Consider the following 25011-nt stretch of genomic DNA (forward strand, 5'->3'; position numbering starts at 1 on the left):
TAATGCAAAGAGTCCTTGAAAGCCCCGAGTGTTTGGTGACGGGTCAGAGTGTGTAGGATGAGCACTCTGCAGGATTTAAATGGTCCAAAGGGTCTAATGACAGGATCAAGTGATGTTAGGATATTCCAGGCTGCATCTTTATCGTTCTTTTTAATCACTTAACGAGCTCCGAGGCCGCCTGAACTACAGTGTTTGTTAAAAGATGGCATTCATTTTAAGGATCAAGAGCCAGAGAGGGATTACGAGGTGTCAGGCAGCAAACACTCAGTGGATGTGTACAGGAAGAGCAGCCGGAGAGCGGGCAGAGTTTATCTGACAGGCAGGAGATAAATCCTGGAGAGCTGCGGAATGAACACTCTGCATCCCCCGTCACTAATTAGACTTCTCTGAGAGGAGCGCGGCGCACCTCTTCAGCTGAGCGGAGAGAAACGAATAATAACGTCACCGTCTTCCACTGAATCTTCTCCAATTCCATCGCTCTCTGAATGATCTCACACTCAACATCACGTGTTCACACGCAAACACAAAAACGTACGTACACACAGGAAGGATGATTAAGATTTAATGACACTGGAGCTCCTGTCTGACCAGGTGTTTGGAGGCAGAGTCACGGCACAGTCATCTAATATTAATAGATGTAACTGTAGACAGTGCTGCCGTCTAACCATCAGGTTGTTTTACGATCCTGTTCAAACTATAGACACCATTCATTACGTTTTTTTTTGTTTTGTTTTGTGGTCACACGTCTTGGAGTGTTTTCTCATACCTCATGCTGATACTGGTATCTGAAAGACCTCAAGATAAATGACAACACTTAAAGATTATGTCGGTCAACAAACCATCTTTATCAATGAAAAACTGAAGGTATCATATAATGCATAGAACTTAAGAAAAGCATGAGATTTTTGTGACGTGTACTGCAGTGCTTTCACAGCTGCACAAAACTCCTGATATTTTCAGGAGGAGTGTCATGTTTGAATGTAAACAGCCACATTTTTCACCCGGAGTTTCTCCTCCAGCCTCCTCGTTTTTATTCTGCAGAAAGTCAGAGTGAGCTGATGTGAGAACACAGCAGGGTATAATCAGGAGAATTCACCTGGAGCGAGTGGGAGGGGGTGGTGACGTTTATTCCCTGTGATCGCTGCACGACCATAGACTGTCTGCAGGGATAGTCATAGATAGACATTGTCATCTGCAAGTCATGCTCGGGCTATTTTTATTTGTTATTTTTTCGGCCTCTGGGCAGGATGTGAATACCGCAGCTCCACCAGTCGATCTTCACGACAATGACGCTGATGGGAGATGTCGGTGCTCGCTTTATTTACATTCTTGACTTTATTCATTCTTTGTTTTTTTCTTTGCTCATCCACAGGACATCTCGAACATAAAACCACCATCTCCCCACTCTCTCGGTTCTTTAATCTGGTAGCACAGTAAGTCAGTGACCCTGAAATGTCTGCAGCGTCGCAGGGGGACGATGCTTTCACTGGCATCATGATTGAGCATGGCTTCACTGTGGCCTGCCTGTGACATGCTGTGGGCAGTTTCAGGCAGCTAGGTGTGAAAACTGTTGCTTTGCCTTGGTGCATAGCTGCGGGGCATTGGACCTAGGTGTTACTGATGGCCATGTGAGGCTGCAGCATGCATACTAGCACGCTGTCTGAGCAACCAAACCAAGGTAATTGGATTTGGATTTAACCATGCGAGCATTTTAATCCAACAGGGAAAAGTGATTTTTGCGTGTTTGCAGCTGGAAGAGATGTCTGATGTTTGTTCTTTGTTTCACACCGCTTTGGTTTTAGTTTATCCGTTCCTGAGTGCATAATGTAGGCCGAGGCTTTTAGCATGCTTTGCTGTGTTTGTGCTCGCAGCACTTTATCCTTAATCGGATTGTGAATGAGTCAAATATTTGAACTGTGTCCGCTGCTGTGTCTTTATTTGCAGCAGCTGACCTCTATTTTAAGACTGAATCTCAGAGGACCAATGCACGCAAACAGCATATAAATGTAATTTTTAACTCTCCGGGCTAAAAAATATGCAGATGGGGTTGAGTCTGCATGGAGTTGATTTCACATTAAATTTCCATTCAGCAGAAGAAGGAAAAACAACAGCCCTTTGATTTCTGCAGGGAAAGTCCCACTTACATCAAGATGTCTTTAAAACATCACAGACATAACACCAGAAGAGAAGGAGCATGAAGAGGATTATTTGAGTTGTGCATGATGGAGGATTCCTCTACCACTCCATCTAGTTTTATTGTATGATAACCTATATTTAGAGGACTCCTGGACCACTGAAGAGACCCTCTACTTGACCGCAAAAATTGGCTCCAGAATGCAGAAGTGCTCAAAACTGCATTTCTCAATTAGCCATTAGAGGCTGATTCCAACAGTGAGTCAATCCCCATCTGTCCCCTCAGATCATTTGGTTGCGTTTGTTTTCTTGGAGGCTTTTTGAGATTGTAAATCTGTCTTGCTGTGGGCTCAACTGTACAAACAGACAAGTCTGAGACAAAGTCCACTTCAACAATTTTATTTCTGTCAGCACTAATGCTAATGACCACCAGACCTGGCTTGTTAGCTTGTTCAGTGTTTGTAATCCTCGATTTAAATGTGCCAAATTATGCTGATTCATTGCTGTGGGATTTTCCCTGCAGAGTAAAATATGTGTCGTTGTGAGAAGACAAGTTGTTAAGGGTTATCTCATTCATGTCCTTAACCTGTCTTTTTGTCCACTACTGAAGAGATGTGGGAGAGCAAGCTGCTCTTGGCTTCTTTAGTATGAAATTAAAAGTCCTGAAAAATATCTCATAATTCAGGAAACACATGGTTTCCTATTCTGCGAATCTCCAATTTAAATCTCACAGGTTTACAATTCTGGATGTCCAAACTAAACGTGGACAACCTTTCAGATCATGAGGTAAAAGTATATCAGAATAGTCCCAGGATGAGTCTGCAGAGGGCGTTATTCAAACCATTTGAATTTCACGAGTGGGCTTCAAGTCTCTACGTAAACCAGTGAAACGTCTTATATAGACTCTCTTCTCCCAGCACTGGAGAGCAGCCCTCTCCTGTCAGCCCTGCAGCGTTCTGTTTTCAGTAACTCTAATAACCTTGGACTGAGGAGGATTGATATCCTCGTGTTTGTTAACCCCTTGCTTCTCTCAAGCTCAAATATGGACACTCCCAGCTCCAGAAAACCAACAAGGCCATGGTTTAAACATCGTATTCAGGGGCTTTAAAAAGGAAATAGACGAGCCAGATTGTGATGTCACGGTGGCTGCGTCCATTATAAAACAGTTTATGGAAAAAAAAAGGCTGAGTGCATGGTCTGATTACGTACGACACATCCGTTGAGTTGTGGTGGTGGTATCAACAGGGGGGATCTAAAGCTGAGCTATAGATCAAAACTTGCGGGATTTTGTGTCCCTAATACATTTCACTTAGCAGATGCTTTTATCCAAAGCGACGTACATCAGAGAGCAAGTAAATCCACACCACCATCGATGCAAGAACCACAGTGATCTTACAGACACCGGCACACACCACACCACACACACACTCGATCTCTTCACACCGAGTTTGACTGAGACTCTTCACAGGCTTGTTGGATTTTTAAAGCTTTCTTTCTGAACAAACAGGACTCTTCAAAGTATTTTGATCTCTGAGAACTCACAGCCCTGCACAGATCATTCTGACACTCACACACACTCACAGACTCAGACACTTCAGAGGCCGGCTTTGATTCACTTTGCCTCATTGTCACCACCTTGTCATCTTCTTCCTCTATCACTATTATTATAATCACATTCCCCCTCACTATGCACAGAAAACAGACACTCTGTTCTTCTAGTCTTTCTGAAAATTCTACAATAATAACTCCAGAACCTGTGTGTATGTGGGAGTTTGTGCGTTTCTTGCCAATTAGGACTTATTTTGTGGAGCGAGCCAGCCAGGGCCGACAGCCCGGCTTGTTACAACAGCTACGGAAAGCAAAGAGAGGTCATGCAGAACTCCCTGGGGCCGTTTAGGTCCCACTTCAAAGAAATGAAGAACCCTTAAGTGAATCTAAACCAGCAGCCCGTTATACAGTTTGTACAAGATTCTTTGTGAGTAGTCATTATTTAGAAGTGCAGCTCTTTAAACAAATGCTGCTACAACTTGACGTCACATTCTGACAACTTCACAAAGCAATGCATACATTTAAAAATCGGCTTGGATTGATCTGTATGTCTTGCTTCTGCTTCACAAATCTAATTCACTATGAGGGGCCAAAGCAATAAAGTGCCAGGTCCCAAAGGGTTAATGTTCCTTGGACTTTCACAGAATTTGGTGGAACCATTAGAATCCTCTTAAAGAGTAATCTTTTTTTTTTTGGCCGATAGAAATTTAGACAACTTTTTTTTTGTTGATTTATCCAACCCGAAATTTTTTTTTAAGACTTTGAGATTCGCCAAAATGTCCCAAACTTTTCAGTTGGGTTCAAAAGTAACAGTTTGACAGATACCAAAAGTATGCTTCAGCTCATTTTAAGGTTCAAACGCTTTTAACTTCCAAAACTTTGAATGAAAAGTGTCAAACTCAATATTTCATATGGGGTTGGGCTCTTTGTTTTACTTTGCATCGGACCCCTTCTTTAATATGTGACGTCCCAACCAACACCCGATGCCAAGCCACCACCATCGGACTGTATCGTCCTAACAACCACCGCCGTCCTCATTCATGCACGGCCTGCTCCGACCTCCACCTCAGCGGCAAAGGAAGTGTGGACAACAGGAACGCAAGGAATACAAAGGAGAAATCCTTAATAATAACGCCACTCTCTGCAACAATAATAAAAGTCACAGCTCACGTTTCTATAACTGAGGCCAAGAGAGACATTCAGCCCCCAAGACTACCTTAGCTGATTTGAGTTTGTCTTCACTGGTTCTGTGCAAAGGAGAGCAGATTACATTGATTGTTTGCATCGATTTTTCTGCTCACACCTGCGTTATCATACACATTGTCGTAGATTTCTGTTGGTAAGATTTATCAGAGCTGGACACACGTCTCAGGTGTGTTTGATATTTAATTTCAATGTGTATGTAAAAAAGGTCAAAACAACGAACATAAAACACATGAATCTGTCATTTTGTGATATCCACACTCTACAGAGTTGAATCCCGTAGAAAAAAATCATATTGGATGGACCTTTTCTATCTCTACACCATCTGTAAACACACCGCACACCGAGAGGAAGCCAGAATATTTGGCCTGAGCTTAACCAAAGCAAACAGAGGAAGAGGAGGTCAGAGCTCGTGAAGCCCAGCTGCTCCCTGAAGAAAAACAGAGTTAACTCCGCTGCAGGGTATGAAAACTGCCGATATCAAGGCCATCGGAGAGGAGGCGCATTCTGAACCAGCAGGCAGGTTCAGGAAGGAGGCAGATATTAACTACTCATCACGTCAATGCACTGAAAAATATTTGCTCTGGAAAGTCAGAAAGTTGAGCAAGCTCTGATATTTTAGCACTTATTACATCCCATACACATTTCAAAAACGGTAGCAACTAATAGAGCAAAAGCCAATCAATATGTACCAAAAAGTGCTGTTCCTCCCGTGTCCACTAGAGTCTGTCTCCAGCAGTGAGTCAGTCCCCATAGAGCCCCATGTTAAAATAAACATGTTTACATCCTGGTACAAAAACAGTTTGGTTCTCTAGAGCTTATTTCTCTCTTCAACTGTACAGGCTGAATGTTTATACAACTCACCTGTTTACACTATATTAAGGTTGAAAGGGATGTGGAATGAGGGGGGCGTGGCCTCTCTGAGTGACAGGTGGGAGCTGCTAGCTGTCCGCTATGTCACCTAAGCTGATTCAGCTCCTGACCTTTAACCTCTGGGCCGTGTTTGTGCTGTTGGAGCCTTTTGGAGATTTGTTCCTGTAAATATCAGACTAATAATCTGAAGAAAGAAACATGTGCATTGAGTGCTAACATGTCGCTGATTTAAAAATGATGCACAAACCCAGAAAGACATCTGCAGAAGGAACATAGCTGCAAATCCATCCATCACAAAGAAAGAGCTACTACTAATAGTAAGAGGTACCTCCTTCATACAGTCTGTGGATAAAACAAAACTGAATTTAAGAGTTCCCGGAGACTTCTGACCACAAAAAAGTAATCAGCTCATTCTCGAGTCCAAGTGAAAGTTTGTGCCAAGTTTGGAAATATTTCCTGCAGGCGTTTCTGAGAAATCAGACAACTCAAAATCATGAACTCGACACAGAGGCAAAAGAATCAGCTCTGAGTTTTGGCAGCTTCCTCACATTCCCCACCTCTGTAAATTCATCTTTATTAGACATGCAACATTACACACACTATGGTCCCTCCCTTTCCTGGAATAAGGATGTGTTGTTTTTGATCCTTTTAACCAACATCTCCCAACACGCCTCCCCCAAGAGAGCCCCGAAGAAGAAGTCACAGTAAAAAATGAAGGAAAGTTGCAGAAGAAACACTGTAAAGGTTTCCACATTCTGACCTCAAGTTTCTGCAGACATAAGACATAATTATGTGAATTCTTGTCATTCCTGTTCCTGCAGGAGTTGAAACACTCGACGTGAGAGAGAAATGTGTGTTACCGTGTGTTGCAGAAGTCTCTCAGTCTTTTGCTTTTCTACTCGCCCTGAGGTTGCACCAGAAAAGATCTAATTGATTTCCATTTAAAAAAACAAGCTTTTTAAAAGTGATTCGCTTCGTCCACTCGCCTTAAAGAACTGACAGCAGATTTAAGTTTTACTTATTTCAAATCTGCATCACTATTAGGTCATTTGGGCCATTTTATTTTAAAATCAAAGGCAGGGTTGGTCATTTTCAAAAACTAGCATGATTTTGAAAGTAGCATTCCCTCAGTGATCTGTCTACACCCACCCCCTCCCCTCCGTGCTCCCTCATAAGCCACGCCCCCTCACTTATATGAACGAGCGCTGTTGGTCCAGAAGTGGACCTCAGCTCATCTCTTGCATTGTGTAGAAACTACGTCGTCTCACGTCTCATTCAGCGTTAAGTAAACTCACAGTATAAAAACTCTGTCATTGGTGAAACGCTTTGAGTGTGGGGTAGAGCACGCAAGAGGTAGAGAGCGAGCAGGGAGACAGGGAGGCTGTGATTGGTTCAGCAGATTGGTACCTCGTGGTAAGGGTGGGCGATATGGGAAAAATATCATAACACAATTTTTTTTGGGCAAAATCATACTGATCTTTAGACAAATTTGTAAGTTACTGACCAGTTCAACCAAACTTATTTCCCTGTATAATGTTTTTAAATGCACAAAAGCTAAGCTGACAAGTTTATTCTATTTGAAAAACATCTTTGTAGGAGGTCTGGAGGTCTCACCCAGAACATTTTTAGCAACAGAAATGTCTTTCCCTCAATTTGATCAAAATTTATGAACAATTTGAAGGTTTTCTGCACCACTTTTTAAATTATGATTTAGTTATGTGTCCTCTTTTTATGTTCATCAGGAACATTTTCACGCAGTTATTCATTCATTTAAAAACATGTAGACTTCAAGTTCTTGTGTTTCTGTTCTATTTTAGCTCTGAAGAGTTCCTCCAGCTGGAGCTTCATACAGGCTCTGCAGCCTTTGTTGTTTTTTTATGACATCATTGGACTAACTTTAGTTTAGTTTATATATAATCAAACATAATACAGAATGTGTTCATTCTGTGACACATGATCAAAGTAAGTTTTACTGACAGAAGAGTTTAATTCACAGAGGGGGCAGGACATTGTTGATTGACAGACAGACAGTCACCATGTCTCACTCTCACCTGCCTGCTGCTTTGTAACGTCGTTTAGTGTAATCCCTATAAATTCGGTAATGACAACAGGTGAGCTTCGGGTGGAGAAGCTTGATAGTAACTTTTAAAAACTGAGAGAGAGCAGAAAACACCGACAGCAGCATTTTAAACACCGGGGTTATATCTCTCATCACTTACTGTCTGAGCTCCGCTCTGTCTGTCTCTCTGCAGACTGTTAACGTCTCTCGGGCTCGTTAAACGGTTTCTTGTGTCGCTATTTGAGATGTAAACTTAACTGTACAAACTATGCAGATAAGTTAACTGTCGCTCACGCCGTGTCGGTTTGGAAAAATATCAGAACAGTTGCATAAAACCGGGTTGGAGTTGTTTTTGCGGACTTCAGTTTTAAGTTTCGTTTTCACCGCTGCGGAGCAAAAGAGGGGGAGACGCGTCTGTGTCGGAGCATAAACTGCAGCATGATAGAATAAACACATCAGCCCGGTTCTACGATCTCTCTGCTTTGGCAGATCGTCAGCATGTTAAAATCCTTCACGATCTAAGATCGTTATATATCGCCCACCACTACCTCGTGGCAGACATTGGTCAAGTTTTTACAGGCTTACAACTGCTACAGATGATGGATTTTATTAATTCCTCTGAAGAACATGAGTTATTAATTTCTGTCAGGACCTAAAGACAATTTCAACCTAAATCTTAAAAAGTGGATCTGGAGGAAATTACCAACCCTGCCTTTAGTTCCTTTAGTTATAATCTCAGGTTCAAACTGCTGCTCTGCTTTTCTGTCTGAACAGTTTTACAGACAGATTACTGCTGTAATGATAGCTTTCTCGTTCATACACTTATGGTCAGTTTCTCTCCTCTATCCCTTTCTCATCCTTCCACTCCTGACCTCTTGACAGAAACTCTCCCTCTCTCTGTCTGTCACCCTGTTAGCCTTTTTTCAGAGGATCCACTGGCAGCTGTCGAGCTTTAATTGAAGATTAAATTAAATCAGCAGCAGTTTAATCTTCTCTGGATCCCAAACGGGGAGACAAGGACGGGGACGGCTGTCTGTGATGCTGGCAACGTCCCATAATGCCTCCTTGTAGCAAATCCCATTAAGCACCGAGACATACTGTATTACTAACCTTCTCACATCAACAAATTCAACTTTCCTCCTGGATTTTCACGGCAGTGTTGCAGAAAACTGTCCGTGTATCGTCGTGTTTGAGGAAGAAGAAAGCGCCCTCGTGAAACAACTAAAACCACAAAAATTCACACCATGCCTCATCATCTGATCCTGCCTCATGCAGTGAATAAAGATTTATTTAAGCTGCATTTCTTCACACTTGTGCTGAAACTGGACGGGATTTCTCGTAGTCGCAGCGTTTCAAATGGAAACTTCGTGCTGATATATCTGGCATGAATATACCGTTTGGGACAAAGTTCAAAATGTCTCCTCATGTTTGTTGAGAAGTTTGGCTACATTTAAGGAATCTGAACAGTAATTAGACACCTGAGCGTGCAGAGTTCATGAGGTTAATCTGGCTGTAATGAAATGATTAACTCGCATGTTAACACAGACGGAGGCTGAATCACCCTACACACACACACACACAATTAAACACACACACCTGCATGAATCATAAATCCTTTTGTTTCCAACACAACCTGGCCGTCTATAGGATGCATTGACCCTTGTGCACATTAGCATCCCAGGATTAAGTCATGTGTTCAGAGATATCAATGAATCAATGGACTCTCGTCTTCTGTTGAGCCGTGACCTTTAACCCTCAGCAGTCTGGGATGGTGTGGACAACAAGACAAACTTCAGAGAAATTCACAGACTGCGACACCAATATTACGCCGTCGCAGAATCGATATGAACGTACTGACAGCAGAGTTTAGTTAATTTAGTTTAGACCAAGTCTAAAAAAAACAGGTGACACTTTCCGCCCAATGAAAGACCTCCGCTCTGAATCAGCAGCAACAGATTCACATCGACTACTTACATCAGTGCCATAATATTTGCTGATGATCTTAACAGATGTTAAACCGATGCATCAGCGGTGCATCCCTACCCTAACCAAGGATCATTTGAGACCAAAGAAATACATTTATCTGCACGATTAAGGTAAAATGAAGCATGACAGAGGGACGCTCGTTTTCTGTAAGGACACGGTAAAACATCACAACATCACGTCGATGTTGTTTGTGTACATTCACAGATTCAACCTTTGACGCTAACAGATCATAATGCGTGTGTTCTGTGGTAAATGGGATTCTTCTCTCCGCTGCAACACGCAGAGCTCCGTGCCTCTCGGTGAAACCTGCATCCATAGACAATCCAAACGCTGAGAGGTCGCCAGAGAGAAGCCCAGCCCCGCCTCAAATGAATGCATCGTTATTTTGGCTTTTGGCAACAGAGTGTGTTTACCGAGACTTTGGAGAGAGAGAGAGAGAGAGAGAGAGAGAGAGAGAGAGAGAGAGAGAGAGAGAGAGAGAGAGAGAGAGAGAGAGAGAGAGAGAGAGAGAGAGAGAGAGCAGATCTAAATCCTGCAGAGAGACATCTGTATCCCTGCATGCTGACACTATCACAGTGCAGCAGCCCTCCGCCTGCTTTACAACACTACCACTGCTATTACACAGACTTACAGCTCTGTGTGTGTGTGTGTGTGTGTGTGTGTGTGTGTGTGTGTGTGTGTGTGTGTGTGTGTGTGTGTGTGTGTGTGTGTGTGTGTGTGTGTGCATTAGTTTTAGGGTATTAAGTGTTATCATAGCGGCTGTGGTTAATCTAGAGGAAGACATAAACCAGACTGAGAGCGGCAGACGAGGAGAGAGCCAGCAGCTGAAACTCAGACCGAACGACATGAAGAGAGGATGATACTGCATTACACACACACACACACACACACACAGACACAGAGACACACACACACACACACAGAAACAAACGCACACGATGATGTCATTGCTCTGTGATATGTCTCAAGTGTCTCCTTTTCCAAAATGTACAAACCTTATCTTAAGCACAATGGCAAAGTTATTTTTATGGAAGTTTTAAAAGTATCAAATTGACGTTGATTCCACACATTGTCACCGTTTTATCGACTGATTCAATATCTGAAAACTTGCAAAAGATAAGTCACACAAGCTCAAACGAGATTTGCAGAGTGCTTCATAATAATGTAAAAACTGGAACAAAAACAACATAAAAACCATCAAATTTCAATGCAAAATGATTTTCATATTTACAAAAAAAGTCTAGGGTTAGTATGAAATGTTGGGTCTTCAGTTTTTTTTTTTACTGCAGAGCACGTGTGGACGGTTCCAGAGGGTCTGGGTCTGCAGCAAGCTCAGGTGTTAAAAAATGAAGCCAATGCAGAAAACTGCAGTTTTGCAGCGTCTGCATCTTTAAGGATGTTTCAACACTTCTAAATCGTTTGCTTTGGTCTGAATCCTGGACGAGTTTGTTCCATTGTTTGGTCTGTGTTCACACAGGGACATTTACAAGAGGACCAAAATGTGTGATGCACGAGTAAAAAGCTCTCTGATTGGTCAGAATCTCGTGGTAAAACTCCCAGAAGTAAACAAAGACTAGCTGCCTCCTGATTGGCTGTGGCTGCTCCAAAGACTCTTTACAGTTTCTAAATGGACAGTAGACTACATGGACTCAGTTTTTATATTGTTTGTATTTATCACTGAAGGCAAACAACACAGTTTGAAAATAATATGCTGATATTCTGGAGTCGCTGAAGACTGAGGTGCCTTGACACCTCTCCAGCTACCAGACCAATTTCTAGACTTGATCTGCACCAGGACTTGAACTGGCAACCCTCAAGTTCCACAACCCAAGTCCCTACAGACCGAGCTACTGCCGCAGTTTAAGTTTCTAAGACAAAACATGTGAGTTCAGCTATGATCCTTAAATGATTTAAACAGGAAAACAGCTGAGTATATCCAGTTATGGCGATGTGTCAGTCACAATTCACCTCTCACTTTGAGGGGTATGCATGAAAGAAAAGTTCCTGGAAATATCAGGGCCTTAACGTCCTGAATTTATCTGAAGAATGTCAGAAATAGTGAATCAGACTTAAGGTTCGATTTTGCCGCTAAAAAAAGAACCCAAAAATATGAAGCCTCCTCCGAAAACTGACCAAAACGGAGCCTGAAAACGGAGAAAAGCTGCTGCAGTGAAAACAGGCCGCGCCTCCTTCAGCACCTCATTAAAACTAATGAGTTCCATAATCCAGACAGTAAGTTCATATTTTTTTTTGGTTTAGTGATTCAAAGAAAATCACCTTAAAGGTTGTCAGGAATTCAGTAAATGTTTGACATGACGTCACGATGCAGCATCCGTTGAGAAAAACATCCACGATGCTAATCAATAAAGCAAACGAGAGAGAGACACACTCAACCTCTAATGAAGGGATCCAATCAGACTCAGACACACACACACACACACACACACACTCACAAGCCCTGCAGTGCTCTGGATGTTTGCCACACTTCTAAGTGACAGATGCCCCAGGGAAGTTTGCCTAGAATAACCTCAGATACAGATTACACTCTGTACACACACACACACACGCTCAGACCCCCTCTCCCCGTGTACGCTGCGTTTCAGTGTGTTATCGGCTGGTTCGGCTCAGCAGCAGCGAGCTAATTCCAGAACATTTCAGACCGGCTTACACAGCAGGGAGGCTCCCAAACATCTGGACCTGTGCACTGCCTCACTCTCACATTAAAGCAGCCACACTTATGCAAATTCTCACACACACACACACACACACACACACACACACACACACACACACACACACACACACACACACACACACACACACACACACACACACACACACACACACACACACACACACACACACACACACACACACACACACACACACACACACACACACACACACACACACACACACACACACACACACACACACAGTTGTAAAGCCAGGACACAGCTTGTGGTTCTGGCTGTGACGCTCCTCCCCCCCCTGCTGAGGGCTCTGCAGACCGGAGCGACATCTCCATCAGACTGACGGCAGAATAATACAGACGACACTGAGACTCGGAGGATCAATGTCGAGATGTTCTAAAAAAAGTCAAATGTTTCATGTTTTTAAACTCGTTTACATCTCTTCATACGACACCGAGGTCAATGTTTCAAAAGCATTTTTTGCTCACTACCTCGAAGGCAGTTTTCAAAAAAACCTCAGGAGTGAATGAGAGAGTGTTGCAGAGACTTGCTGCAGACGGTCCATCCATCACAGAGATCACCCTTTAGGTTTCATCATTCAGGCGTCTTGAGAAGCACAAAGTTCAGAGGAGAGATTTTTATGCTTATTTTTTAGCCGTGTTACTCAACTGATGGTTTTATAATACCACTGTGTTTTTATTTACATTTCACACAACGTCCTGACTTTAAAGCAAACGGGGTTGTACGTAACAGACTCTAAAAGCCTTTTTCAGACCGCTGTCTCAAGCCACAATATTTACACGCCGTGTGATGTTTCGCCTTCAATCTGTTAAGCCATTTTCACATCTGCACTCCTAAAAATATCGAGATAATTTCAGGAGGACTGCTCCAGATATTCTCCTGACCTGGATGTTCACACATGCTCCTCACAGCAGGAGACTATCCCTGTCAGACAGGGACGGGGGGCGGGGGGTGGGGGGTCTCCTGAGGTAAGACGTGACGCAAGAAGAAGGCCCCGAAAGTAGCAGATGAAGCAACAGAGTCCTCTATACGACGCTATAATGAGAATATTTGTCTTTCTATCAATGCTGCGTGTAGTTGAACAGAATCTCAATGTGAACTAAAGAGTGGAGAAGAACATTCTGGAGAACAGGAAACACAATGCAGCAGGTTCATGAGAGCACGGAGATGGTAGAGGAGGCGTGCAGACAGTCTATGGTCGTGCAGCGATCACAGGGAATAAACGTCACCACCCCCTCCCACTCGCTCCAGGTGAATTCTCCTCATTATATCCTGCTGCGTTCTCACATCAGCTCACTCTGACTTTCTGCAGAATAAACACGAGGAGGCTGGAGGAGAAACTCCGGGTGAAGTCTGAGCGAAGAATACAGCTGTTTTGTGTTCACACATGCAGCTCTAACTGCAAATATCAGGAGTTTTTCAGGAGTGACCCCGTCTCTGACCCCGTCTCTGTACCGTCTTCACAGGTAGTGACAGAGGTGTTACAGAGGAGAGACGGGAGCAGCAGAGCCAGTGGGGAAATGCAGCGCTGTGTGTGTGTGTGTGTGTGTGTGTGTGTGTGTGTGTGTGTGTGTGTGCGTGTCTGACTGTGTGTCTATGTGGAACTCCCGCTGTGACGCACAATGTGAATTCACAGACTGGGACACCAATATTACGATGTCACAGAATCAAGATGAACGCACAAAGACGTAATGACGGCTGAGCTTGGTGGCGGCACTTTTGCGGGGAAATAATCAGTCTGAAAAGGACTTATGTGAAACAATAACATGATTTTCCTCCTTCTCTGGTCGACAGTTTATTTATTTAAAACCTGGCCTCAGGGTCAAGTAAAGCTGGAGTGTGTGAGCTCAACATAGATCTTTATTCATTCTGTGTTTACTTTATGTTCGGGGGGGAGGGGGGGGGGGGGTTATCTGTGGTTGTCAAGCTTTAACTTCCTTAAAGCAGAAAGAAATGACCAGATGTTCACTGCGAGGGAGGATGTATCTTTAGAAACGTTCTCCGGGTCCCTGCGAGAAGATTTTTACAGCTGAAGTCGGCGTCCGCCTGGAAGGTAAAAGATCCATCTGCGGACTGACGGCGTGCAGACGGAGGCGGGGAAATGGCCGGCAGTTATGTAGAATATATGTGACTTGCAGTTAATGGGCTAAAACGTACAAAACACTGGTATGGGCCGTTAAAATAAGAAGCTGAAAGGATGAAGAGAGAGAGAGAGAGCAAGGGAGAGGGAGAGAGAGAGAGAGAGGAGAGAGAGAGCAAGGGAGAGAGAGTGGGGAGAGAGAGGGAGGAGAGAGCGGGGAGAGAGAGAGAGACAGAGAGACAATGGAGAGAGAGACAGTGAGAGAGAGAGTGAGAGAGAGAGAGAGAGAGAGAGGAGAGAGAGAGTGAGAGGAGAGAGAGAGAGCAAGAGAGAGAGAAGGGGAGAGAGAGAGAGACAGTGTAGAGAGAGACAGAAGAGAGAGAGAGAGAGAGAGAGAGAGCAAGAGAGAGAGAGTGGGGGAGAGAGAGAGAGAGAGAGAGAGGGAGAGAGAGGGAGACAAGAGAGAGAGAGACAGAAGAGAGAGAGAGAGAGATGGCCGTGTGTGTTTTATCTGGAGCTCTCTGCTCTCCAGGCATCTGTCCTCTATTATCTCTGCAGGCTTTCTTTATAAAGAGCCGAGCGGGGACGAGAAACGCAGCAGCAGCAGAGGCAGCAGCACAGCGGGCTGGTAAAAAGTGGGACATGGATAATGGCTTCTGTGTTAAGTTGCACAGGAAGGACGGGCGATTTACTGCATGGACACTCTGCACGCTAAGGAAACATCCTCCTCTGTTTTCTTGAGACTTTCCTGCACAGCGTCAGAGTTGTCATCCTGCCTCGTCTGAATACAAGACAAGCTTTTCAGGAGGGACTGCAGGTAACGTTACACAGCAAATGAGCAAATATTTCATGACATTCTAAACAAAAGGACTCATTAAGAAATTTACTCTGAGGAATGTTTATAAGAGAAGTCTTCCTCTAAATCACGACCCTGTTCTTAAAAGGCACAATATGCGATTTGTCAACACTTAAATATAATAGAAATCAAGTATATCCTCTGAAAATAACTCTGTGAGTCATGACTGTCTACAATGCGTGTGACACCCGAGTCCTATCTTCACTTTGTTTACATCGCCAGGACGGCCGGCCAGCTCATCCCCCTCGTGTATAAAAGTTGTTTAATTGAGGGACTAGAGAAAAGAAGAATAACATACTGTACTCACTGCTTAACTGTGTTTCTAGATCACGCTCATTTCAGGTAAATTTACATGCAGTACGAGCATAATAAAGATCGCTAGCATTAGCATGCTAACACAACAATGCAGCGCGAGTTGTTTTGGTTTCATGCTGGTGCTCAAGGGCGACATCTGCTGGATCAAAAAAACGCATATTCTGCCTTTAAGCAGCATTATTGTGTCGCACCTGTGTTCTCTCTCACCTGTGTAAACGCCATGTCCTCATAAGTTTGAAGTTCGTACAGGTTGTTTATAATTAGCAGGTAAAACAATACCCAATGTCCATATAAGGGCATGACACCGCAGGGCAGTATGCACACAATCAGGTGCATTCATTGAGGGAGATTAGTGCGATGGCAGACGTAACCAAACTAGCGCTGGTGCTAACGATGCTAACTGGACGTCTCCCGCTATGTTGGCGAGCAGAGACGCCTGATTGGACCACGGAGGTCGCTGCGGCTTCATACAACCCTCTGACCACACAGACCCAAATGAACAAGACCCGGTCGGACTTCAGGTTGGTGGGACAACTTTGATCATTGCAGAGAAATGGCGAAAGATCAGTGCGCACGGGGACGCTCTCCGATGATTCCCCGAGTAAATATGAAGAGCGAGCGTTTAATTAAAAAGAACGGTGACCACGCTCAGGTGACCACAGCCACATGAATCGGGAGGTGTAAACACAAAGCGAGGGTGTTCTTACTGGATGAGCGGCCTGCGGCACAGCACCAGGGCGTCGTACAGCACACACACGCCGAACACGGTGATGCCCGTCTCCTTCACCAGCATGGCGCAGGTACCGAGCAACAGACTGACGAGGAGACAACGCGGAGAGACAGTGGAGGGGAAGGAGTCCTCGGAGACGCACACCCCCACGCTCCTGGAGAGAGAGAGAGAGAGAGAGAGAGAGAGAGAGAGAGAGAGAGAGAGAGAGAGAGATTTAATCGCACTAAAACAAAAACTTTAGTTACACAAGCTTCATTCTATCTGCAGCTGCATGCCTGTGAGTGTGTCTGTGTGTGTGTGTGTGTGTGTGTGTGTGTGTGTGTGTGTGTGTGTGTGTGCGCATGGTGTGTGGGTGGTGCAGAGTCATCTTACCTGATGTAGGAGAGAAACGTCAGCAAGAAAAGCAGACAGGCCAAGACGTCAGCTCTGCCCACGATCCCAGACACCTGAAACACACACACACACACACACACACACACACACCAGACACACACACACACACACACACACACACACACACACACACACACACATATTAGTCATTGTGAGGACACAGAGCTGGAGTTCATTATTGAGGCACCTTTACAGCAGAATCACTATGATCAGAGCTCAGTCGCAAAAGAACGTTTATATGTGAGCACAGAAAAAGAAACGCGCTCGCTGTGTTAAGAGTGTGACACGATCTGTACTTGCTCATGTTTGATTGAAGACAACACTTCATGTTCAGTGCAATAGAGAAAAACTCAAAGCGTACACATCTCTCGACTCGCTTTGTTCTATTTGGTCATGTCAGGACTTTAAATACAGAGATTCTTCAGATGGTTTTTGTGTATTGAGTATTCAGCCACAGGTAGTGTTGTAGTCAAGACTACTCTAACTGAGACCGGAGTGCTCAGAGACCGAGTCGAGACCAAGACTACGAATATCTCTGAAAAATCAGCAGCGGGCCTGTCACTCACTTGAAACTATGATCGGGGGGTTTCAAATCTAACTTTGAATGAATGAAGACTGCAGGCTGTGATGGGGCTGCTCTCTCTCTCTCACTCACTCACTCACTCTCTCTCTCTCTCTCTCTCTCTAAAAAGCTGTTTTTAGCAGCTGGAACATTTTCAGGATGTATTTCAGACTTTTGGTAAAACACAGACTAAACTGTTGGCTCTGTGTCCGCCGAGAAAATAGGAAGGATGACTTTTCTGTCTCCTTAAATCCGCTGGTGTTTCTCCATTAAGGTGATCTACTGTATCAGCTGCAGTTCCAGCCTGTGGTTCCTGTGTGTGTGTGTGTGTGTGTGTGTGTGTGTGTGTGTGTGTGTGTGTGTGTTTGTGTGTGTGTGTGTGTGTGGAGGAGTCTGGCAGAGGAGCAGTAAACATGTCCACCTAACACTGATAAAGAGCAGGCCGCGAGGGGGAGAGAGGATGGAGGGCAGTGCAGGGAGGAGGAGAAGAGGAGGAGGAGGAGGAGGAGGGAGGACTTTCATGTGATAAAAAACAGCAAAAGAAACCTCAGCAGCTCTCACACACACACACACACACACACACACACACACACACACACACACACACACACACACACACACACACACACACACACACACACACACACACACACACACACACACACACACACACACACACACACACACACACACACACACACACACACACACACACACACACACACACACACACACACACACACACACACACACACACACACACACACACACACACACACACACACACACACACACACACACACACACACACACAACCAGGCCGAAGCGAACAGAGAGCGAGTGGGAGACAAAAGAACAGGAGACATATTAGATTACAACAGGATAAAATTAAGCCGGGCTAGACGCTCAAACGCTCTCGTTGCCAGGAGTGTGTAATGGAAATCCTTGTTTTGGTTGTTTTACTTCATGTTGCATTCAGGCTCCGCGGGAGAGAACAAGACTGCTCACTGTTTTATTTAAGAAAGAAGCATGAAGACACATTACAGACGGTTCCTGTTGCTTTGAAGAGACACTGAAATAAAGATCAGAAGATATCAGTTTAATGCTCAGAGAGTGTGGGTTTCTGTAAAGTACCAAAACAACAACGAGCACCATTCTGCCGTTTCAGAAAGTGAAATATTTCTTGCGGATGTTGAACGTTTATTGTTTGCGTTCAGTTAAATGTTTTAGCGTCTGGTGAAATGTTGTTTTTTTTTTTGCAATCACGTAAAACATCTGTAATAAATAACATGTTGTCTGTCTCCCCGTTGGTACCTCCATCGTGTTTCCATCGCCACACACTGGAAACCTCGGAGTCATTTCCAACAGCGACATCTCGCTCCAACAACGTGTCAGGGATATGAGCAGAACTGTCTTCTTCCATCTCAAAAACAGAGCACGTCTCCGCCCATCGCTCTTCTTCTCTGCTGCAGAAAAAACCTGATTCAGGCATCCATCCCAACGAGAGTCGACTCCTGCAACGGCCTTCCACATGGTTCTTCATCCAAAGTCCTCCACGGACTTCTTCAGTTCATCCAAAAACTGCTGCTTGCCTGTTTGCTCACACACTCTTCTCAGTGACCGCATCACCGCTGTCCTCCAGAACCTCCGCTGGCTCCCAGGTCGAAGTCCTTCTCCTTACCCTCAAAGCCTTCAAACACCCGACCCCCTCCTCCCTCGCTGATCCCCTTCACCCCTCATTCCTTCCTCTCTGGTCTGCGCTCCTCTGAAGCCAACCTCCGCTCTCCATCACTCAGGAACAAGCACCGAACCTGCGGGGTCGCTGTAGCCTTTTCCACTAATGACCCCCCCCCCCCCCTTTCCCCTCTGGAACGCTGACCCCAAACACATCTGAGACTTTACCGACCTTCCACGATTTGCACACATCCGCTCAATAAAGAATCAAATCACAGTGCGAGAAGACAACTTTCTAAAAGTGTTCAGATATGTGAATCATTTCCTTTAAAGAGAGAGCCAAATGTCACTGAGTATTTCCAGAGGAGGGCGTGTCGGAGAACAGCTGCAGCCGCTGGAACATGTGGGTGTCAGCACTTATACATACACACACACACACCACTAACAAACGCACACAGCTAAGATCAAAGGAGATCATTTACATCCTAAAGTGGACAGTTTCTGACTGAGTTTGAAGAGTGTGTGTGTGTGTGTGTGTGTGTACTGAAAAGACTTTGCTTCATCACCTACAAACACTTGAGGGAGGCCTGGATGGTCGGAGATGAAAGGAGGAAGAGAACAGAGGAAGAAGTGAGGGATGAAGAGTGATCGAAGGTGCAAGATGAAAGAAAGAGTCGTGTGTGTGTAGAGGGGTGAGCGCAGACTTGTCTCTCATTTCATAAATAAAAGATGTGTGTGAAGCCTCTCTCCCTGGACGGACACACGAACTCAGGTCTTTTGCAGAAAACAAAACACATGTTCGTCCAAAAACCCAAATCATTCCGTGCACAACATTTTACCGACATGTTAAAATATGTTGACTGACTAGGAGAGAGCGTGATGACCTCGATACTGATATAAGACAGGATCGGTCCCATCTCTAACAGTAGGAGATGACCTTTGACATACGAACAACAGAGAGCATATGCCACTGTAACCTGACCTTTGACCCTTCTCTCTTCAGCAGTTTTTACATCAGGCTGATTTAAAGACGGTGAAAGACTCGCGCTTCTGCTCCGTCTTATTTCTCCTCCTGCACCTCTCTTTAAAACTCCCTCAATCAAAATCCATCAAACGTCTCCGGCTCATCTGACATGCAGCTGCAAGAATCTTTAACAAGCGCTAAATATAGAAACAGCATCACTCCTGTTTTAGCTCGACATTAGCTACGAACCGAGAAATTGAGATAACAAAAGAATTTTGATACAAAAGAGCGGTTCTGTGTCTTTATCTTCCTCTTGCATGGTGCAAACTTTACCCAAGTGCAAGAACACGTTCACTGGCTCGACCCTTTAATCTCATCAAGGACGTATTTTAAAATGAACTCAGCTGTTAGCCTGATTAAAAGATATAAATGACTCCATGCAGATGCAGACAAAGTGACAACAAGAGGGAAGAATGAAATATACCTACAGTATTTGTCTCACTCTCCCACCCGCTCTCTCTTTCTCTCGCTCGCTCTCTCTAATTCGGATCCATTACATAATTGTGCAGGAATTTGAGCTCAGCTGCAGCCTCTCTCTGCACCCAAACCCAGAACAGGGGGAGAGGAAGTGTAGAAGTACAGCTCGCTCTAACACACCCAAACACCCAAACACACACACTGAAGCAGTGTGACTTTTCGCAGGCAGCCTGTCACCATGGGGACGCTGCGAGGAGAGTCGACTGTCCCCTCGGCTCTGTGTGTCCCGGCCTTCACCTAAAACTTCCGGAGACAGCTTTACTCCGTGTGTGTGTGTGTGAGCGAGAAAGAGAGAGAGAGAGAGAGGGTGTGTGTGTGTGTGTGTGTGTGTGTGTGACAGAGAGCCCAGAGCAGCACGGCACACATATGGCTGATGGGATCCACACATGGGCAGCGTGCTATCAGCAGACAGAGGAGAGGGAGGAGGGTGAATGGAGGCTTTTCAGCTCTGAAACAGGAGACTCATTCACGGTGAACGGACCCACATTAGACACAGGAAGACAGGCGAGACTGTCCGAAACGCAGACGAACTGAACTGACCCCTGGATCTGCTGAACGTCTTTACTATAAAATAAAGATGATTCAGTGGAGAAAAAAAAAGGAGATATTTACTCTGAGAGACAAACGGCCTCGAGGGTCTTTCTCTGTTTTAAATGACTAAGAAGCAGAAAGACGTTACTGATACGAGTTTTCTGATGACAGATTGTTGATTCACAAACTGTATCGAGATGCAAAAAAGAACATCCTCAATATTTTATAAAGAAATAAACTTGAGATAATAGACTGCTGCAGTCACTTTGTGAGATGTGTGGCTCAAAAACCTTATTTATCAGATACTGCCGTCTGTAAAATCCCTCATTCCAGCCTCTACCTGAAACGCTTCATTTCAGTTACTGTCTCTTTAAGCCCCTTACCACATGCCCACTCTCCTTCGATTGGCCAGCTCTGTGTGCAGTCTCAGGGACATCTGAGCGGTGGCCGTGACCTTGAAAGAGCTGCAGGGGTGGGTGTGTCCTCTGACTTTGCTTTATGCTTTGCTTTGATACCTGACGTCAGGTTGTGGCCAAGTCTCGCCAAGTTCTCGTAATGTCTCGTTCAGAGCGGCAGGAAAACCACGTCCAGGATTACACCAACACCTGAGTATCTTTACCCAGGTTTAGTCAGGACATCCAACGTCCTAACATTATACGTATGTATTTAAATATGGATCAGCAGAATAAATCTCCTTTAAACCCAGATATGAGTTAGCATTTTAGCACTACCGTTAGCACCATCGTCTCGAAGAATGAGTTTTGAAAAGTTCTGGCACGAACAAAACATATTGAATCTTTTTATTTATTTATTCAAACAGATTCTATCATTTAGCATTATTTTCAAAATGAAGCTATAAAGAACAATAAAAACCCTCAGGTGACTATAACAGACAAATGAATGTTTCCACAGCAATAATGCATGCAACCTACAGCGCAACAAGAGTGGGTGCTTTTAGATGGGGCCGCTTTAGGGGGGGGGTTTACTACTGTCACTGCAAATTTTGCACATCTTGAGCGAGTGTTGTGGTTTAAAGTTTGTCAGCCCTAGGGGGGCCCGATACTAGCCTGGGGCCCCTATGTGGTTGCCTGCCTTACCTGTTGACAATCAGCGCCCCCTGCCACTAATGTTTAAGGCTCTGGTGAGAAATAAGTAACCTCCTTTCCTCCGCTAATGTGCTGCAATCTGCTCCTCTCTGATGCTGTGTCACGAGCTGCTGCTGCTGCAAAACAAAACCATTTAGCCGTTGGTGGTAATGATGTGAGCTAATGTTTTCAACAGACTAAAGAGGGAACTAAATGACCAGGATGAAAGAGTCTGCCTTTCATGAATGTTCGCCGACAACGAAACAGAAAGAAACGAGCTTTGAGGACATTTTCAGTGATCACTGACGACAGACGAGGGAGAAGTCGCCGAGTGGTTTTTATCGAGAAAGAAAGTCAGAAGAAGAAATCCTGCACTCCGCTAAAGTGAACGGGCACTGAATGTTTCAGTTTAGATCATGTGTGGGGCATTCAGCAGGAAACACCCTCTCCCAAAGGCCTCACTAATTCTAACACAACAACCTCGGCTATTTATTTTATTTTCTATAGAACCAGATTGGTCCAATTCTGATTCAGAACCTGGCCAAGACAGTCAGCAGCACAAACGCACTAAGTTACAGACGGAGACACAAAGAGAGACAGAGAACAATTCACCAAACACTAACATATGCATCAAAGAGAAAAACCATCTATGAGTCAACTCTGGGGGTCAGTAGTACAAGCAGTCGAGCTAATAACATCCACATCCTGTGGAATCTGCTTCCAGGTCTTTCATTTGAGATTTAAAAACATTAAAAGGAGTCCAGCTCCTTGAGTTTAAAGTCACTCTGCAACAGACTCCAGGCTGAGGCTGCAGAATACGCCAAAGACCTTCTCCCAGTTTCTGTCCTAACGTTTGGGGCAGGGAGTGTAAAGAGGTCCTGAGATTGCAAAGAATACGGTTACATTTTCTGCATGATAAAAACATACAGGCAGTGTGGGAGCAGACCAAGGATCGCCTTCTATGTATACAGCCCTCCAAACAGGCCTCTGGTTCTTTTTTTTTTAATTCTTTTTAAATGTGACTAAACAAGACAGAAGAAGGAGAGAAGGGGCATGAGTCAAACCGCCTGGTGAAAAATGTTTTCTGTGTTTCTCCCCCCAAAAGTCTCTGCTCCTGTGTGTGTGTGTGTGTGTGTGTGTGTGTGTGTGTGTGTGTGTCTCCACCAATCTCCTTCCTTATCACAATGAGAAAAATAAACTCCATCTGGTCTTAATGACGAAGGCTGTTTATCCTGAGGAACAGTCTGGGATTCATCAGGCTGTGTGTACCCCGAGTGTGTGTGTGTGTGTGTGTGTGTGTGTGTGTGTGTGTGCGCATCACTACTTTACTCATAGGAGCACTTGCTTTCTTCAAATATATGCATGTAGCTCTGAGCACTAGGATTGAACTTGGATAGTTTTATTTTCACATCACTCCAGGTTGGCAAAAATATTAACCCAGGGACAAAAGATCAATCGAATAAAGCAAAGAAGGAAAGCGCAAAGATTTGTGGTGGCATGCTCGTTTAGCTGGTAGCAGCAAAGTCAGTAGAAAAACATCATGAAGTCATCGGAACATGATGGGTATAAACAAACCTCTAGTTCGCCAAACATATTCAAGATGGAGTCAGGCGCTTTCTCCTTCAAAATAACATACAGACTTCTCCTGAAGTAAAGCTGCTCCATCGTCCCTTCTGGGCCTCCGTACATGTGTGGTGGTGACTGTGTCTCCAGAGACTCTGTCCTCTGACTGGATTTTACTGTTCTGCTTTGTTCCGGTTGACTCGGGACGTTTCTGGGCGGAGCTGGAGTGTTTCCACCAGCCAATGACAGCGCAGCAGGTGAGTTTAGGAGAGGATACAATTCAGTGATTGGACGCCATTCAATGCGGTGAATATGACGGACGTGGACGTAGCAGCAAAGAAGAGAAAATATAATCACAGTGAGGAGAAACAGCAAGTGGATAAAGCTCGTTCTAAAACGAGGGTTGAATGAATTGATAATTATCTAAACAACTGAAGCAAAAGACGTGAAACTTAACGAGCTGCTCTGATTGGACGCCTTTTACAGGATGTGTAATGACTCTGAGGCGGACACATCTGTCTGCAGATGTTCTGACTGATGTTTTTATGATTGTGGACGATCTGTGCATGATGGGATTAAGAGCTGGGTTTGTTGTTGTTGTTGGCTGTACACTACGGAGCCCTGTGGGATACTTTGTTTCCTCTTTATGGCGTTCATTATTTCTCCCTAAACAAGGAGAGCGCCACAATATCCCAAACTCAATATATAGTGGACCTATTATTTATAGTAAAGAGTTTTTTTTTTTTTACTTTTGAGTTCAGATTTTTGTTAACAAGACAAACAGAGGAAAGAAAACACAAAAAAAGAGGTGAGGGTTATAAATATAAGATTCTAATGCTTCTGCACAGCGAGCACGTCACATGTGAGGGTCCGTGCATCAGTTCAGTCTGTCTGCTCGCTCTTCCAGGTTGAACGGCACGCTGGGAGACGAGCGGAGAAATGAAACTCTCTCCTCGCCGGCCCGGAGACTTTGAGACTTTATTTCTGACTCCTTCACGCTTCCTGCTCTCGCCTTCTTTCTTTTTTTTTTTTCTCTGTCTTGTCGTTTTGCTTCCCCTGCTCACTTCCTCTCCCTCTCCTCTGAACTTCCCCTTTGCTCTCTCTCTCTCCTCCTCCTCGTCTCTCTGCTCAGGGAGTCAGGGGAGCGTCCTGGCAGGAGGTCGGGTCCTGCTACATCCCCCGCTGCTCTGCATTCATCTCTCCCT

General features: G+C 44.6%; 1 protein-coding gene across 1 annotated transcript in view; it reads right to left on the reverse strand.

The window, feature by feature from the left end:
- The window catches only part of tmtc1 (transmembrane O-mannosyltransferase targeting cadherins 1), an 85280-nt gene that overhangs the window by 46642 nt on the left and 13627 nt on the right, over window positions 1-25011 (reverse strand). Inside the window, exons 3-4 of the mRNA XM_065951182.1 lie at window positions 16870-16943; window positions 16475-16651 (exon numbers count right to left, since the gene is read on the reverse strand). Of these exons, the coding sequence (XP_065807254.1) occupies window positions 16475-16651; window positions 16870-16943 (251 nt within the window). The remainder of the gene's footprint in view (window positions 1-16474; window positions 16652-16869; window positions 16944-25011) is intronic.

Source organism: Labrus bergylta, chromosome 23, assembly GCF_963930695.1.
Source record: "Labrus bergylta chromosome 23, fLabBer1.1, whole genome shotgun sequence".
NCBI lineage: Eukaryota > Metazoa > Chordata > Actinopteri > Labriformes > Labridae > Labrus > Labrus bergylta.